At 35.7% G+C, this 20,283-nt stretch overlaps 1 protein-coding gene across 2 annotated transcripts in view; it reads right to left on the bottom strand.

Moving 5' to 3' along the window:
• Positions 1 to 20,283, bottom strand: part of LOC138695094 (C3 and PZP-like alpha-2-macroglobulin domain-containing protein 8) — a 976,398-nt gene that overhangs the window by 106,936 nt on the left and 849,179 nt on the right. For both annotated transcript variants that reach the window (XM_069819482.1, XM_069819483.1), the window contains exon 7: positions 16,432 to 16,716. In XM_069819482.1, coding sequence (XP_069675583.1) covers positions 16,432 to 16,716 — 285 coding nt within the window. The remainder of the gene's footprint in view (positions 1 to 16,431; positions 16,717 to 20,283) is intronic.

Raw genomic sequence — 20,283 nt, 5'->3', positions numbered from 1 at the left:
TCGAAATCGAAAAATCGAAAGAGAATTGGGAGGACAAATTTAAAAGGCACGCAAAACGCGTCCTTGCAAGGGATTGGGGGCTGTACGAAACTAAATATGTGAGCTCCAAGCCTGTTGGCCACTAGTCTCACTCCGGGTTACGCTGCTCCACTGAAGGAGCTCTAGAAAATTTTGAAGGGGAAGCCGAAATTGGACGTAACCTCTTAGGTACCACATATAGGAAATAGTCTGCCAGTACTTATATATATAGTAGTCTTGATGGGGGGAGTACTTGCTGTGATAGGTCGTAGGTTCTCCTTCTGGCATCTTATTGGTCCTACGTGGTCCAATCCGGTTGAGGTCTGTATGAAGAGGAGTATTCATATTAAATACTGGCCCTCATAAGGTCCGAAAGAGTGACCTTGCTACCGCGCCCATTGTCCGGATGAAGGGGGGGGCGCAGTACTAGCAGACTATTTCCTTATCCAACAACTGCTCTGAAGATGGCCACAACACAGCGGTCGAAACGTCAGGCAATAACACCAAGACAACGCGGTAGAAGCCCTGAAGCTTATCCACACACCATATGTGTATCTTATCTGTCGCCTTCCATACAAGATAAGACATGTCGGTGAGACGACCTTGTACTGTGCTTCTATTTATTACGAGCGTATCACGACCGATCGTATGTCACTCGAGGGTGCGACACTCGACCGAGTTCAAGCGAGCGATTTAACTCCAATGCAGCACTCTGCTTCTAACCCTTTCGCTTTACTTGCTTCAAGTAAAATTTCCGTGTTTTCCCTAATCTTTTGTGGATTTTCTGCTAACATATTGACGTCATCCGCATAGTTGTACCTAGTGAAGATTATTTTGAAGGTGAATTTAATACACCACAACCATGTTATTCGTGTTCACAGCAGCAGCAGTCCACGGAATTATTGACACAGCCCAGTGTTGCCACGTCTGCGTGATCAGAGGACCGGGCGTGCGATCGGTAGCGGGTGCATTTCAAAGGTTCCCATAGCTGTGAACACGCTTGGGTGATTGGAAGCTGGAAATGCGCGCGAATTTGACACACCTCACTACACAGCTCCAATTTTAATACGTGTAGATATATCGCGAAATAATGCGTAGGCCTAATTATAACGCGAAACACACTTTTTATCCTCTATGAATCACTGTGCAGAATGTTCCGCCAATTATTCGCTCAGATTGTCGCTAATATTTCACGCACAATTCACTTGTTTAACATATGTTTAAGCTTCAAACATTTACTTTTAAAAAATCAGTCACTGAAATTAATAGTGGCTATGGACTTTGAAATATTGAACATGAATAATCTGATGCGGAAATCGTTCATCGTTGTGGCTCGTATAAGTGGGGATGCTAGTTCGATTCCAGTATGAACGTGGAGATTTGCCTCTCTTGTGTTTTGCATGTGTTGTCCTGGCTTAGTTGCCTCAAGAGTGATTCCTTATTTGTGTCACTTATGAGGTTCAAACCTGTCTTCGGACAACTGACTAAACAACAACCTTATCTTGAAGAAGAAGAATAAGAGCAAAAGAAGAAGAAAAACATTGATCAGCTTGTTGTGGAAATACGTGATTCACGGGAAATAAAAGAACCCTTGAGGCACGATGGGTGTCTCTCGGAAAAATTAATAACCAGTTGTCGACCAACGTTGAATTTTGACATAATAATAATAATAATAATAATAATAATAATAATAATAATAATAATAATAATAATAATAATGTTTTATTTTCGCTGGCAGAGTTAAGGCCATAACGCTAATTTAATTCAATCAATTATAATTAATTTGAGATTTGAGATAGCTAGTAAAATGATGAAAATTAATTTAATATAAGCTTACTAGGACTATGTTACAGGGAGAATATATATATTTCTATTTCTATAATGAGAATATTAATGTAATTGCCATTAGAGGTTTTGTAAATCTATTTAGAGAAATTAATGATAATAATAAGAATGGACAGATGTTAGTTTCATTATATGTAATAAATTTTAATCAGCAATTAATCTGTTAAGTAAGAATTTATGTAATTTTGACATAAATGAAGTTATTGTCCAACAACCCTTCACATCACTCGGAAGCGAGTTCCAATTTCTAGCAACTGAAACTGTATAAGATGAAGCATACAACAGTAATATACGTTACAAGAGCGGTATGTTGAAGTTTTCATGTTCGAGGAAAAGATTCAAAAAGCGAAACGTAGTTGACCTTTTTTAATTTCCGAGAACATGAAAACAAACATACCGCTCGTATATCGTACATTATTTTGTGCGAAGATTGTTTATTACATACCTGAAAGACGAATTTCTAATTAGTTGCAATGAAATCTCCATGTTGGTTTCTGTTTAATGTCGCCAACTTCGGAACACCAAAATATCTTTCTTCAAAATTGTTGCTGTAAAATGTTTTCTGTGTTTACTACACTCCAGCAGGCCGTGATATACGTCTGTCTTTTTTTCCCCCCCAGTCTATAAATGCGAACTTAAAACAAACGGTAAGGTTATGTAATGATTTATTTTTCATTTTAATATTTTAACAATATTATTTATATAACATATTGCAGTAATAACATCGGCATCTGGAATATCGTTGATTTTTTCACGGCTTCCTTAATGTTACTTTGTATCAGGAATGCAATAAGTTTCGTGGAGTAGTAGACTTTACTTAATTTTTGCATATATTTAAAAACAATAATTAACATTGCAATTTAGGTGAAATGGCAGTGGTAAGTTTCCAATTTATAATTATTACTGTGTTAAACGTCTCTAAAAATAATATGTTAAAAGCCTAAAGCAGTAAAATGAATGTCGCGCTTAAGCGGTAAGAAGAGGGAAATTGTTATGTGTGTTACGTTGGGAATACTGAATGTGGTATTTCACACTTTCCGCGTATTGGTTATGTGCGGAAAACAAGCAAATACGCACGATCTCGCACAAAGATGTCTTGTGGTAGGGTATAATGAGTAAATTGTTAGGATGAGATCTTGTACTTAGCTGATGATATGCGGATAAATTTTGAAAACGAGAAGCCAAATAGATTGGGGTAGCGGTGCCCAGAATTATATAACCCTGTTGTGGAAAAGAGTCGTTAAATAAGACAATACCAAATACCACGGATATTTATAAGATATTGACTTTTCTTAGTGTTTTATATAGTTTGTCGCACAGTGATGAATTATTGTATGCTAACAGGAGAAAGTCTGATGTTAGTTATATAAAGATAAATCATGTACGTATAAATACAGGGTGGAAATGAAATAACCTTGCAGGTTTTCACAGAGAATAGCTTATGTTGTATGTAACAAAAAACTATAATATCATATTGGTGGAAAGTTCTTAGTTTTTTTTTTTTTTCAGATTTTTTTCCTCCAAATGTTTAACACCCTCTTATTCGGTAACTATTGCGAGTAAGGTCGTGATTTTTGTCCATATCGATAGAAAATCTAATTAAGAATAATTTATCACAAGTTTTATATGATACTCTTATTGAATTTAGTATTCCCAAGAAACTAGTTTGATTAATTAAAATGTGTCTCAATGAAACGTACAGCAGAGTCCGTATAGGTCAGTTTCTGTCAGACGCCTTTCCAATTCACTGCGGGCTAAAGCAAGGAGATGCACTATCACCTTTACTTTTTAACTTCTCTCTAGAATATGCCATTAGGAAAGTTCAGGATAACAGAGAGGGTTTGAAATTGAACGGGTTACATCAGCTGCTTGTCTATGCGGATGACGTGAATATGTTAGGAGAAAATCCACAAACGATTAGGAAAAATACGGGAATTTTACTGGAAGCGAGTGAAGAGATAGGTTTCGAAGTAAATCCCGAAAAGACAAAGTATATGATTATGTCTCGTGACGAGAATATTGTACGAAATGGATTTGATATTTGAATTTTTCCACCTCTTCGAAGGATAAATCTCCAATTTTTATATTTCCATTTCGTACATTATTCTAGTCACGAGACATAATCATATACTTTGTCTTTTAGGGATTTACTTCCAAATCTATCGCTTTACTTGCTTCAAGTAAAATTTCCGTGTTTTCTCTAATCGTTTGTGGATTTTCTCCTAACATGTTCACGTCATCCGCATAGACAAGAAGCTGATGTAACCCGTTCAATTCCAAACCCTGTCTGTTATCCTGGACTTTCCTAGTGGAATATTCTAGAGCGAAGTTAAAAAGTAAAGTTCATAGTCCGTCTCCTTGCTTTAGCCCACATTGAATTGCAAAAGTATCAGATAAAAATTGACCTATAAGGACTCTGCTGTAACGTTCTGTGAAATATATAATTTTTCATAAATAAAACGCTAAGATATTGTAATTTTATTGCCTTGTGGCTCTCGCAGCAAGTAATATTATTAATTAATGAAGAAAAATAAGAATAAGAGGAAAATGAGCTGGAAGAGAAGGGCGTGTCTTAATAAACAGGTCGTTTTCAAACAGTTGAAACTGATCTCTGTTAGAAGCAGATATCATGTCACACGTCTGCATAAACGCGTGTGGCAAAGCAAATTTGTACTGCACTAGTATGGACATTAATGTTGAGATAATGGGGAACATATGTGCGTGTTAGCACACGTGACGTCATCAACACGGTGGCAAACTATAATCTACCCAGTTAGCTCTGTGCGGTTGACAACTGAAACCGAGGGGGGCACCGTTGTTAGCCAATTGCGAGGCGGGACGACTGTGACTAATTGCTAGGCAACGACCCGCGTTTTTCACATGTTTCGAATAGTATCGAGAGTTTTTATGTACGCTTTGTCATTGATAGCTTCTTTAATGTTAGAGCTACAGCCTTTTTTTTTATCACTGTGCGTCATTTTTGTGTTTTTGTTCCGCGACGTAAATGTATCGGATTCATGATCATCAAATGTAGGGTAAAGATGTATTTATCTCTTGGAAATGCTAGATGTTTCTACTTCTTTGGTACAGTGCGAAAACAAAAAATTTCGCACCGAAATTTCTTATTGATTTGCGTTATGTGAGAGACAATTAGCATAATAGTCCTATACAGGGTGGAAGTGAAATAATTATGCAGATTGAAAGCGGCGGTAGAGTAGACTTAAAGCAGTGGTGGGCAAAATGAATGCAACCCACAAGACAAGATTTAAATGGCAACTACATACTATGGGAGGGATTGCACTCTACAGTGCAGTGACGGATTTTTAGACAGTTGCGCCACTACACTGCTACCTGCCATATGTAATTAGAATAGTCGATTCACGTGATATTTAATTAATCATTAATTTTTCAAATTATATCTGTGCATGCTGTTTTCAGTTGCGCAAGGAGATGAGCATCGCTTAAGAGGGATCTGTGGCTGGACTTTATAAATTTCATTTTAGAAAACAGCTGTTCGCACTGTTAGGTTGATGAATACATACCGTCATTTCCCATAACTATGGTCCTGGAACACAACTATGGTCCACGATACAACCATTCAAATAACATTGTAGAAGTAACATAGACCGTTCGTAAATAGCTGCATTGAATTCAAACTACAGTACAGCAAAAATATAGATACACGAGGTATTACGTTATGGAGTACAAAATTTGAATAGTTGTATCGTGGACAATAGTTATGTTTCAGGACCATAGTTATGGGAAATGACGTTACTCATTATTTTTGCAGCAAACTGTCTATGCAGTGGTTATGTAGTACTGGAAATCTTTTTAAAAAATTTTAGCCCCCAGGAGACCTTCACATTCTGCTTTCAAGAAGCCATCATTCTGCAAATCCAGTACCTCTAACTGCAATTCTGAGATAACATCTTCAATTTAAACATGAATAGCAGTGGCAAAAGTATTGAAATCTTTCTCCATCCTTTGAAAATCACTGAGTGGCAAAACTATTGAAATCTTTCTCCATCCTTTCAAAATCACTGAGTGGCAAAACTATTGAAATCTTTCTCCATCCTTTGAAAATCACTGAGTGGCAAAACTATTGAAATCTTTCTCCATCCTTTGAAAATCACTGAGTGGCAAAACTATTGAAATCTTTCTCCATCCTTTGAAAATCACTGAGTGGCAAAACTATTGAAATCTTTCTCCATCCTTTCAAAATCACTGAGTGGCAAAACTATTGAAATCTTTCTCCATCCTTTGAAAATCACTGAGTGGCAAAACTATTGAAATCTTTCTCCATCCTTTCAAAATCACTGAGTGGCAAAACTATTGAAATCTTTCTACATCCTTTGAAAATCACTGAGTGGCAAAACTATTGAAATCTTTCTCCATCCTTTCAAAATCACTGAGTGGCAAAACTATTGAAATCTTTCTCCATCCTTTCAAAATCACTGAGTGGCAAAACTATTGAAATCTTTCTCCATCCTTTGAAAATCACTGAGTGGCAAAACTATTGAAATCTTTCTCCATCCTTTGAAAATCACTGAATCTGTGTTCTTTGAACCCGTATAACAGGTGTTCTATTTTAAGAATGTACATATTTAAGTTCGCGTTCTGAATATTTGTAACTGATCCTAAACATGAGAAATGAAAGAACCGCCTTTCTTGTAAGTGTGATATCCTCTCCATTCATATGATTCTGCGAAAGACATTGTATCACTAATGAAGCTCCGAAGTACAGCAATCCAGTATAATCCGCCACGTACACGCGCAGTATTTTCATGGAGTGGGGGAAGGGGAAGGTAGGGGGTAAGTTTGATGCTTCGCTGAGGTCTGACGTCACTGCGGCAATGTCGCACGAATGCCCATCATTGACTTAAAGGAACAGAAAATCTATATTACTTTTTGTGATTAAATACACGGTTAAATAGAAAATTAAGTTGCAAGTTTCAGTGTTTTTGTTAATTAAATTTACACGAAAACCGTCCACGCTATTGAAATACGCCGGAGGGATAAATAATTATTTAATTATATTTTCTATCGATATGGACAAAAATGACGATCCTACTCGCAATAGTTACCGAATAAGAGGGTGTTAAATATTTGAGAAGAATTTTTTTTTTCTGAGAAAGCTATGGACTTTCATCAATATGGTATTGCACTTTTTTGTTACATACAACATGAGCCATTCGCTCTGAAAATCTGTAAGGTTATTCCACTTCCACCCTGTATATTTAAGAATAGCTATTTATGTAAATTTCAATAAAATTAAATGTATACAAGATGAACCGCAAGAAATGTCATTCATTACAGGGGGTTATTCTTTGAGATATTTCAAAGAAACAATTTAATACAGTTTTGCTTCTTTTTTGCTTCTCTTTCGGGATAAAAATTGTTTTATACAAAACATTTCATACCGTGGTTTGGGAAAACAATCGATTTCATTCCCAATATGCTCAGTCATTTAAGAGAGCAGAAATTTGAGCTGAACAAATGCACTCGTAAGTTTTGGTTCTGAAAGGGAGTTTACAATGCTACCTTTGTTCGGGTCAAATTTCTACATATTTAAAAGACAACACTAAAATTATTTAATTCATTTATTATCACAATACACTGTTCTCTTAACCTTAAATTCACAAAGTATCCTATAGGATACAACAGTTTAATAGGCTTGCTTACTTACTTACTTACTTATTGGCTTTTAAGGATAACCGGAGGTTCATTGCCGCCCTCACATAAGCCCGCCATTGATCCCTTTCCTGAGCAAGATTAATCCAGTCTCTACCATCATATCCCACCTCCCTCAAATCCATTTTAATATTATCTTCCCATCTACGTCTCGGCCTCCCCAAAGGTCTTTTTCCCGCCGGCTTCCCAACTAACACTCTATATGCATTTTTGGATTATCCCATACGTGCTACATGCCCTGCCCATCTCAAACATCTGGACTTAATGTTCCTAATTATGTCAGGTGAAGAATACAATGCGTGCAGTTCTGTGTTGTGTAACTTTCTCCATTCTCCTGTAACTTCATCCCTCTTAGCCCCAAATATTTTCCTAAGCACCTTATTCTCAAACACCCTTAACATATGTTCCTCTCTCAAAGTGAGAGTCCAAGTTTCACAACCATAAAGAACAACCGGTAATATAATTGTTTTATAAATTCTAACTTTCAGATTTTTTGACAACAGACTGGATGATAAAAGCTTCTCAACCGAATAATAACAGGCATTTCCCATATTTATTCTGCGTTTAATAGGCTACATGCTATAATTTTAATAGAACAATAGAAACAGAATTGGTAGGAAAATTAAATTTAACCAAAATTTCAAAATACTATAATTTTTTTATTTTTACTATCTGACCTTCCAAGGCTTGCATATAGACACAGAATAACACACAATTTACAACAATGGTTGTACATGAATGGGGACCATAAAAATATATAGATAAACATTTAAATAACTACTGAAGCTTTCCTGGCGACGTGATAATTCGAAATTTTCTCGGGCTTCCAGCCAGGTCATAAGTTGGTGATCCACCGACGTTTCGAGAATGTTCATCTTCCTCATCTTCAGGGTTAAATGATATCTGAGGGAAAATCGAAAATCGAAAAATCGAAAGAGATTTGGGAGGACAAATTTAAAAGGTACGCAAAACGCGTCCTTGCAAGAGGTTGGGGGCTCTAAAAAACTAAATATGTGAGCTCCAAGCCTGTTGGCCACTAGTCTCACTCCGGGTTACGGACTAATAACAGCCAATCGGCGCACAGCTCCTCGGCTGACTCCTCCCTCTGGCACTATAAATTAAGGAGCTGGGTACCCTCAGATACGTTCAACGAGAGGCCCCGGGATCGATACCCGGCCCCGGAACAATTTTTCCCTTGAAATTATTGAAAGAAAGAATTATTCAGGAGTATCATTTCTTTACTTAGGTAGTATTCTGAAGCTAAAAATGTGTTGTGAATTCCATAGTTGCTTCGTAAATAATTTTTTTTACCCGGGTAGCTCAGTTGGTAGAGTAGCTGGCTACGGACTGGAAGGTCCGGGGTTCGATCCCATTGTGGTGACAGGATTTTTTCTCGTTGCCAAACTTTCAGAACGGCCCCAAGGTTCACTCAGCCTTTTATAAAATTGAGTACCGGGTCTTTCCCGGGGGTAAAAGGCGGTCAGAGCGTGGTGCCGACCACACCACCTCATTCTAGTGCCGAGGTCATGGAAAGCATGGGGCTGTACCTCCATGCCCCCCAAGTGCCTTCATGGCATGTTACGGGGATACCTTTACCTTTTTTTTACCTTTTACCCCTCGCGTATGTGGTACCTAAGAGGTTACGTCAAATTTCGGCTTCCCCTTCAAAATTTTCTAGAACTCCTTCAGTGGAGCAGCGTAACCCGGAGTGAGACTAGTGCCCAAAAGGCTTGGAGCTCACATATTTAGTTTTGTACAGCCCCCAACCCCTTGCAAGGACGCGTTTTGCGTACCTTTTAAATTTGTCCTCCCAATTCTCTTTCGATTTTTCGATTTTTCGGCGGCGAGATCACTTTAACCCTCAGATATCATTTAACCCTGAAGATGAGGAAGATGAACATCCTCGAAACGTCGGTGGATCACCAACTTATGACCTGGCTGGAAGCCCGAGAAAATTTCGAAGTATAAACATTTAAGATAAAGATACAGATTTTCAATCACAAATATATAATTTAACAGTTATGTGGAGTTTTTACCATATAGATGATTTTTTAAGATGGGGACTGAGTATTTAATTATGTTTTGGACAATTTCGTCTTGTATATCTTTGCCTAGTTTATATTTCGTTTCCATGTCACAAAAAATTTAGGGACTGTTCCTCGGGACTCCAACAGCAGACCTGTCACTGTGATACTCTGGACATTGCATTTGTTACGGAAGTAAGGTATTGTTGACTCGTATATTTCTTTCTTCTCTTTATCAACATCCACAGGTTGTGCTTTGGACTGTTCAAAGCGTATTGTAAGGTCGATGATCTCTGCTACATGTTTCTTTCTATTGATGTAGATGATGTCTATCCTCCGTACACTATCTTGATCAGCCAAACAATGAACTTCTTCAAAAACTTCCAAACCTTTGTTTCGGAGAGCAGCAGCAAGAAGGGAACGAATGATGTTACAACGTTTTATTCTTTAAAATTTCTTCCTGAGGACACCTCCCAAGCACATGAGGTAGGGATTCAAACTCACTACAGTGTCTGCACGGGATGTGCCTGTGGAACGTCCTAGAAGAGCTCGAACTGGCGCTACCATGGCTGTCATTTTTATGATATCTCTCCACTCTGAACTCGAAAGACCTTGCTTTTTAATAATCCAAGAAAAAAAAAAGTCAATAAGTATGCTCAACTTTTAGACAATTATATCTTTGTCCCCTTCGCTGTGGAGACCTTCGGTCCTTGGAGTCATGACACTAAAGTTTTGGTATCTCAAATCGGCCAAATTTTGATCTCCATTACTGGTGATCGCCGTTGCACTACTTATTTGCGTCAACGATTAAGTATTGCAATTCAACGCGGAAATGCAATGAGCGTTTTGGGTACTCTTACCGAGCCCAGCCCTTTGGATGAACTCTTTCTCTTGTAAAATTTATTTAGTATCCGTATGTAAATATTTATATTTAGTTTTATATACTGTATAAAAGTATTTAAATAATTTTTCTGTTTAATTTTATAAACATTTATTTATATAAAAACAGTTAAATAGTAATTGTTTAACTCTTAGAATTATGACATTATGTCGTGATTTATATAAAAAGAAAATGGTTCTTCTTATACAATAGTAATATACGTTACAAGAGCGGTATGTTGACGTTTTCATGGTCGAGGAAAAGTTTGAAAAAGCAAAACGTAGTTGAGCTTTTTTAATTTCCGAGAACATGAAAACAAACATACCGCTCGTGTATCGTACATTATTTTGTGCGATGATCGTTTATTACATACCTGGAAGACGAATTTCTAATTAGTTGCAATGAAATCTCCATGTTGGTTTCTGTTTAATGACGCCAACTTCGGAACACCAAAATATCTTTCTTCAATATTGTTGCTGTAAAATGTTTTCTGTGTTTACTATACTCCAGCAGGCCGTGATATACGTCTGTCTTTTTTTTCCCCCAGTCTATAAATGCGAACTTAAAACAAACGGTAAGGTTATGTAAGGATTTATTTTTCATTTTAATATTTTAACAATATTATTTATATAACATATTGCAGTAATAACATCGGCGTCTGGAATCTCGTTGATTTTTTCACGGCTTCCTTAATGTTACTTGTATCAGTAATGCAATAAGTTTCGTGGAGTAGTAGACTTTACTTAATTTTTGCAAATATTTAAAAACAATAATTAACATTGCAATTTAGGTGAAATTGCAGTGGTAAGTTTCCAATTTATAATTATTACTATGTTAAACTTCTCTAAAAATAATATGTTAAAAGCCTAAAGCAGTAAAATGAATGTCGCGCTTAAGCGGTAAGAAGAGGGAAATTGTTATGTGTGTTACGTTGGGAATACTGAATGTGGCATTTCACACTTACTGCGTATTGGTTCTGTGCAGAAAACAAGCAAATACGCACGATCTCGCACAAAAGTAATAAAGGTAGCATTAGCAGATGGTACTTCTGAAAATAATTCAACACCTTTTCCTTTATGAGGGTATGAACACCACTCATTATATTTGTTCTCCTTCAACTGTTGTCTTATGTGACGAACATTAAAATTCTTCATGGACTGGTCTAAGTTCAGTTCATTAAGACAGCGATTTTCGATGTTACTAAGATCTCTAATTACAACGACATGAGTATCGCACGAATATTCTAATGATTTAAATACGGACATTGCGATAGTGTGTTTTCTTTACAGTCCGACACGGTTTAATAAACTAGTATGAGAAATGAATTTTTGCCAATTTAAGGGTTAATTGAGTAGCTTAATATCAAAGACGGACATGTGACCTCAATCGAAATTTAGATTGCCGTGCTTTTTATACAATTTTTCATGCTCTTTCCAGTTATAGTGAAACCATATGCAAACTCTAACACTACATTTATAAAATAAATTGTGTTAAATATTACAAAGAATACTGTCAATTAAAAAATTGCCTCTAGATCCAAACTATGGAGACGACGGATGTCCGTCTTTGATATTAAACTACTCAATTAAATGATTGACTGGAAATTAAATCAATGGAGTTTTCAAAACACGCTATGAAATTTTTCATATAAAACAATGTCCACACCTGTGGAGTAACGGTCAGAGCGTCTGGCCGCGAAACTATGTGGCCCGGGTTCGAATCCCGGTCGGGGCAAGTTACCTGGTTGAGGTTTTTTTCGGGGTTTTCCCTCAACCCAATACGAGCAAATGCTGGGCAACTTCCGGTGCTGGACCCCGGACTCATTTCACAGGCATTATTGGGGCCATTACTCTTTATAATATACGTAAATGACCTATGCCAGAATATTACATCAAATGTGAGGCTATTTGCAGATGACTGCATTATGTATAGAAAGATTAGAAATAATTCAGATGTAGATGCTATTCAAAGAGACTTGAATAAAATTTATAACTGGGCGTTAAGGCATAGGATGAAAATAAATGTTTCTAAAAGTAAATCTATAACATTCTGTAAAACCCGAGAAGATACTAGTCTTAATTACGAATTCAGTGGTGTTGTAATTCCGCAGGTACAGTGTTGTAAATACCTAGGAGTGTATTTAAACTCCAAACTTTCTTGGGGAGAGCATGTTGATAATGTTACGGGTAAAGCATGGAGGGCACTTCACTTTATTATGAGAATCTTGAGAAAGGCTAGCCCCAAATCGAGGGAAATAGCATATCTAATGTTAGTGCGACCGTTAATGGAATACGGAACTATATGTTGGGATCCCTATAGAATATATCAGATAAATTCCTTAGAAAGAATCCAGTACAGGGCAGCTAAATTTGTTAAAGGTAAAAGAGAAGATGGAAACGATACGATAAAAGAACTTAAATGGGAAACTTTGGAAAACAGACGTAGGAAAACTAGAATAACATCATTGTATAGAGCACATCTAGGTCAGAAAGCATGGGTAGACATAACGGCTCGGTTAGAAAAGCCAACGTACTATGGTAGGAACGATCATGATTTTAAAATCAAATGTAGGAAACAGAAAACGGATGTAGGTAAATTCTCATTTTTAAATAGAACTATAAATGATTGGAATGACCTACCTGCAGCGGTCTTTGAGGGCTGTCCTTCCTTAAGGAGTTTCAAGAATAATTTAAAAAGTTGTATATAAAGTGAAAATTAAAATTAAGGTGACATTTAACATTTAATTTTTTAAGGTGACATGTATTTATTTAGCCTGACGAGTTACTTCCTTGGTTTGAATTGTAAATTATTTAAAAATAGCGTGTAAGAGGACCTTAGACTTGAAATGTTTAGTTTAAATGTAGTTCTGTTTATAAGTATGCATAAGGGTGTAATTATTTGACTTATTTGAACTGTTGTATCAGTGAAGCGAGGTGAGTCAGTGAAGTTATGGTTTTACAGTGCAGTGAACAGTTCCGATCAGTGATAATTTATAGCGTCAATGAAATGTGTTCTATAGTGTCAGTGAAATGCGTCATAGTGCCACTACAGTGAGTGAGATGAGAATAAAGTGAAAGACTATTGAAACTTATGTGGGGCCTGTACATAATTATGTAGGTTGTATTGTAAAATTAGGTATTTTATTTATGTTTTATTATTATTGTGTTAAATTGTATTGTGTATTCTTATTGTATTGTGTATTGTAAATTTATTGTGTACTAGCCGTACCCGTGCGCTCCGCTGCACCCGTTAGAAATAAATATAAAATAATTACATAATTAAAATAGGACATTTGATCCAGGGAACATTCGTGTTTGATAGAAAGATAAATCGTTTAATATGTTACTTAATTTAAATTGCATTTAAAATATTAAAATGCGATCATCTTGATCCAGAGACCACTCATTTGGTGCGATGACAATTCCTTTAACATGTTTCTTAATTGTTATTACCAATTATTTTTGGAAAAGCGAAAATTAACAGAAAAATTTTGGCTACAGATTTATTATGTTTATATTATATTATATTATGAAAAAGTGTGTTGATAACAGATGTACTCGAATTAGAAAGTTTTTAATTTGTTGTGGGAGCTCTTGAATCTCAGGAGGAACAACTTTTACAACAGCGCAACATAATCTGCTTGGCTCATTACCCAATTTTTTTACATTGCATTTATTGCATATGTATTTTATGTATTTTAACACGATTCAATTGAGCATAGTTAAAATTTGAATTATAAAATAATGGATTGCTAAGCTAACGTATTATTACTGCATACTAAATCAATACACTCTCGTTGTTCGTTAATACTCTGAGATAAAAATGAATATGTTCATAAACATTATTATAAGAAATACAGGAAATGAATATACAGAATAACCTATCACGTTTTCTGTGCATAAGAAGCTATTTTAATCTTACCTGTCCTCAATTCACTCACAAGTTACTGTAATAACATTATAGCATTATGTCCATCCAGAGAAACTACACTTTCCAATGGTGAAATAATAATTAATTATACAAATCGGTTAATTTAGCTTCCGATATTACCATACAAACACAGAAACATTGTCTGTAGGCTATGTTTCATAGCTTTCGATTGTTGTGTCCAAGGCCCCTTATAGACGAAGTCATTTGTTTTTTATTTCAATACACCGCCTTACATGGCAGTTATTTTAATTTTAAAACTCATTTATCTCATTAAATATCAGTCCTATCAAAATTTTTCGAAGAATAAAACTTATCAGAAATCATTTTTAAAGAAACTTGTGTTATGTAACATATTTCACAAAAATCAATAATAAGCGAGATATTTCGATTTATTTAATTCAGGCCCCCTTATAACCCCCCTTTTAAATAACGTATTTTGAATGCCATATAGCCTATAATCTAAGTTACAACGAACTTAATTTATATTCCAATTTTCATCGAAATCGGTTCAGCCATTATCGCGTGAAAAGGTAACAAACATACAGACAGACAGACAGACATACAAACAAAAATTTCAAAAAGGCAATTTTCGGTTTCAGGATGGTTAATTATATATGTTAGGTCCAATTATTTTTGGAAAATCGAAAATTACCAGAAAAATTTCGGCTACAGATTTATTATTAGTATAGATTATCATTTTTTTGTGTATTGTTTATATTGTGTATACCACTGCCACCGGGTGCTTGCCCACTTGCAGTGTAAATACATACATACATACATACATACATACATAGATACATACATACATACATACATACATACATACATACATACATACATACATACATACATACATACATACATACATACAATGTTTATCTCTCGAAAAGGAAGCAAAAAAACGAGCAAAATTTGTATTAAACTTTTTTGTTTGAAATATCTCAAAGAGTAATCCCCTGAAATTAATGATATAAGTTACTGTTCGCTCTGTATATACACTTAAAGCAATAGTCGAATAAGTCAGAAATTAATGACGTAGTGTAAATATTACTCGCTCTCGACACAGTGAAGGCTAGAGGTGAGTTCATTCATTAGCCTATACTGGGTGTTCAGTTCAAAATGTGTCATAGCTCGCTGTATGTCGTCATGTGGCTATCCGATGAGCCTAGAGAATTCAATCTCCCTACACTTCCGCAGAGGCGTATTACCTAAATGCGAGAGAAGTTGCCTAGCAAGTACGGCGTTCATTCTGAAGATTACTTACCTATACGTACGGTAACGCCAATAGTGGCAAGAATGTGAACTGTTTAAAACACGTACTGAAGTGAGTTTTTTTTTCTTACTGTCGGGATATGGGGAGAGGGTTAAGACGATTACTTACGTATTTGTTAACATTAACTTCGACGGTCAACATGGCACGGAGCATTTGATTTGTGTTGTCGAATGTTGCCGTACGCAATCGATGATAACAAATACCCTGCGTCGTACGACTTGCCCGCGCAAAACACAGTTCGAAAGAGGTTATGGTAGCACACAGACATTACAGACCGCCATCTGTTGCTACGACATTCAAGTTATACCGTACACGTTCTCAAGTTCAGATTGAACGCCTTGGTTAATAGGCAACTTCACTGACGTAAAAGCTGAAACTCGCTTCAAATCGCTGACTCACAACAGTGACGTCATGACACACTTTGAAATGAACACCCAGTAGTGAGCGAGAACGCAGTGGTGGATTGTGAACTACATCTGTACCTTCAGTGTTCATAACAAGGAAATAATAAGAGGAAGACAAGGCGAAGGTGAGGTGAAGGAAAGGAGAAGAAAAGGAATGACAAGTTTAAAGATAAAAAGAGAAGGCGAACAAGGGGAATACAAGGAAAACAAGGGAGGTCAAGAAGAATAAGAGGAGGAGGATGGAATACAAAGACTAAGGAATAGGAGAGGATGTGAAATAAAAAAAAACAAGAAGAATGTATGGAAGACGAGACGATCAATTCGAAAGTCACCGCCTCGTGCCTAGTGAGGAGAAACGCGACTCACTTGCAACGTGTGCTCCAAGCCCTCGATGAGGAGGTAGCAGTCGGAGGAGGAGTTCCACTTCCTGACGGGCTCGCGCGCCAGCACGTAGTGGCTGTCGATCTCCTTGCTCCCCACGGACACTAACTCCGCCTGCAGGATTATGATCTCGCTGTCCGCCAGGATGGCGGGCACCACGAACGTGCCTTCCCCCGACGTTATTTCTATGTCCTGGCTGTAGATGGCAGTTGTGTTGTCGTAGACTTTGACCCGTACGCGAACCGACTTCTCTGTGCTGACGGCCTCCACCTGGAAACAAGGAGTATACTATTAGAAATAGGTGCAGGGGTCCGGGTTCAATTCTGTGCACGGAAATTCATAATTTGAAAATAATGCGTCTCACATAACATATTTTATAAACTTTTAAAATGAATAATAATAATAATAATAATAATAATAATAATAATAAATGTACAGGGTGTAAACAATATAACCTATCAAAAATAGTGGTGGTAGAGCGTCAATAAATGAAGGGAAAAAAGTCAAATAACATTTTTATGTAGTTTTCAACGTTTTCCCTGAAAAAGAAAGTGTTTTGTGAATCTAACGTTTTTGAAAAAAAGAATAGATTCATTATTTGCTATATCCGATACGTACGTTGAAGCAGTCGTTTGTTACTTTGTTGTGTATTGATATGTGTTGGGGGCAAGGTAATTGGCAATGGCATTCACGTTCAGTCGAAACGTAAACAAATAATTAGATTATCAGTCTTAAAACATGGTATTTTACAAATTAAAAATAACATTATAAAAATAATCAAATTTCACTAGATTTTTGTTTAGTAGACAGATATAGATTGTCTGTGTAATTTTGGTAGTTTATTCCATTTACACCCTGTATATACCGGTGCGTCAAGAACGGAAGAATTAATAGCAAACCAGGGACCCGAAAAAAGATGTTTTTAGACTATCCCACCCTTTTATTTTAATATACAGGGTGCTTCAAAACGTTTGTGTCACTCCTTTCCCTCGAAAACTACGTGCTACTGTGTATTCGCGAAAAAAAATTGGGAAAATATTTGTTGCAGAAGAGGAATGTCTAGAGAATAAATTGTAACATCAAAATTGAAATAACTACTTCTTATTCTGAGATATTTCACAAAAAATTTTTTTAACAGAAATTAGGTAATTCTCTAATATTCAAGTTACTCCGTGATAGTATCTAGCAAAAGATTTTTATGGCAGTGAGAATGAGTACCCAATATGACAATTTATTTTTCTTTATCACATCATGTCTAATGACTAAAAGAGGTACCATATTTACAATTTATTTTTGTTTTCTTTTATTGCGATTATATCATAGTATGAAAGTAAAATAAAGTTTTGTGAATAGTAAAAGTTGTTTATTTTTAAAAGTCCTATTCAAAAATATCTAACCTTAGACGAGCTAGGTTTTCATTTCAAACTTCAAAGCTGACACCGGATATCTTCACTTCCGGTTTGTTACAGAAAATGAAAGTACCACCTATGGATACTTTACATAGGTTTTGGTAGATAATTTTTTTTCGAGAACACTAGTGTCATGTATTTTTCGAGAAAATGGGGTGATACGGGTAATATATATTAAATATAAAATAGGGCCAAGAACCGTTCCTTGAGGAACACCTATATTAATAATTGAAGATTCTGTATAATATGCTTATGAAATGTTGGAAAGAAGAAATTTACTCGGGGATAAGGATAGAAATAAATACATATTTAAACATCCTTATATTTTTTGATGATATAAGAGGACGAAGTACAAGGATGTCTATAAATTAAATGGATTAGGGAAAAACAACAATCTAATATGAAAATATTACTAAAGAAAACCAAGACCATGGCTGATCGCGGAAAACTTCCTGCACGTCAAAAAATCTATTATAAGTTATGATAGAGACAAATACCACAAGGACTAACGGAATGTATCAAGAGTAAAATTGTTACCATGGTAACCGTAACCATAGTGAGCCTTTATAAAATAAATGAAGTATTATATAAAAAATAACGTTCTTTCAAGTGATACTTTAGTAATATGCGTTACAAGAGCGGTATGTTGAAGTTTTCATGTTGGAGGAACAGTTTGAAAAAGCGAAACGTAATTGAGCTTTTTTAATTTCCGAGAATTGAAAGAAAACATACCGCTCGTGTATCGTACATTATTTTGTGCGAAGATCGTTTACTACATACCTGAAAGAGGAATTTCTAATTAGTTGCAATGAAATCTCCATCGTGGTTTCTGTTCTATGACGGCAAATTTGTAAAACAAAAATATCTATCTTCTACATTGTTGCTTTAAAATGTTTTCTGTGTTTACTATACTCCAGCAGACCGTGATATACGTCTGTCTTTTTTTTCCCCCAGTCTATGATGAGTCTGGAATCTTGTTGATTTTTTCACGGCTTCCTTAATGTTACTTGCATCACGAATGCAGTAACTTTAGTGGAGTTGTAGAGTTTACTTAATTTTTGTACATATTTAAAAACAATAATTAACACTGCAATTTAGATGAAATTGCAGTGGTAAGTTTCCAGTTTATAATTATTACTATATTGAACGTCTCTAAAAATAATATGTTAAAAGCCTAAAGCAGTAAAATCAATATGTCACTTAAGCGGTAAGAAGAGGGAAATTGTTATGTGTGTTAGGTTGGGAATACTGAATGTGGAATTTTAGACCTTCCGCGAATTGGTTTTGTGCGGAAACCAAGCAAATACGCACGATCTCGCACAAAATCTATTGTGTCACTTAAAAATAAAGGTACAGGGAAAGCATGAGCTTTGTCTACTTAAAAAAAAAACAAGTTATGTATATTATATGGAGTAGATTCCATGTAGTTTAATCCTATGGATGAAACTGAGACAACGTGAACTGTCAAAGTGCTATGACAGATTTTAGATTTGGCATACAAGAAAAGAATATGCTAAAGATAAACTTTCAATTGCTGTCCTGGACAAATCTGCTAAAGTAGACAATGCTCGTATTTCCCTTTACCCTTAAAATTTTCTCGATGACGTCTTACACAATAGTAGCAAAATTCTTTTCCATAAAATAATTTCTTTCTAAATAGAAGGTTTGTCGTCTCATTTTTATTGCAATTATGCCTTGCTTTTGGAAAACCCTGTATGCAAAGAGCTAGATAGAAATATTCCACATCAATTCGAAATGTATCGGGCATAGCGGATGAAACAGATTGCGTTTATTTGATAAAAATATAGTCAACATATGATTGCAGGGTTGATGTTGACAGTATAAAACCGTCAGCCCACCGTGTTTACTCCGATTCACCTGGTCTGTGACGTGCTTTGGCTGTGTGCACAAAAAAAAAAAAAAAAAAAAAAAAAAAAAAAAAAAAAAAAAAAATGAGAGAGAGAGAAAGCAATGCGTACAGAACAAGCTAATTGTGGAAGGGCAGACAGGCGTCCAGCACATGACAAATGAATGTGTGGTCGACCCCATGACAACCAGCCTCTTGGTGCATCTGCTTGCTTTTCACACGTGGATGTACTCTACTCAGGAGCGGTTTCATTACATCACTCAAGCGATGATATCATTTTTCATTTTGTGCTCGATAATAAATTTTGGTTACTAGATGAATAGGTTGTATTATACCTGGTTGTATGTAATGAATGAATGAATTTATTAACTATAAATGGGTTTTCGTTCGGTGGCATTTCAGGCAACAAAATATAAATATATGTAAAAAAAACATAAGCTACAAATCCAAATATTTAGTAGGTACATAATCTTATATATAAAAGTCAATGTGTCTATGTATGTATGTATGTATGTATGTATGTATGTATGTATGTATGTATGTATGTATGTATGTATGTAT

This window comes from Periplaneta americana, chromosome 2, assembly GCF_040183065.1.
Source record: "Periplaneta americana isolate PAMFEO1 chromosome 2, P.americana_PAMFEO1_priV1, whole genome shotgun sequence".
Classification (NCBI taxonomy): domain Eukaryota; kingdom Metazoa; phylum Arthropoda; class Insecta; order Blattodea; family Blattidae; genus Periplaneta; species Periplaneta americana.
Note: the sequence above shows the minus strand (reverse complement) of the source record. Positions and strands in the feature narration are given on the sequence as shown.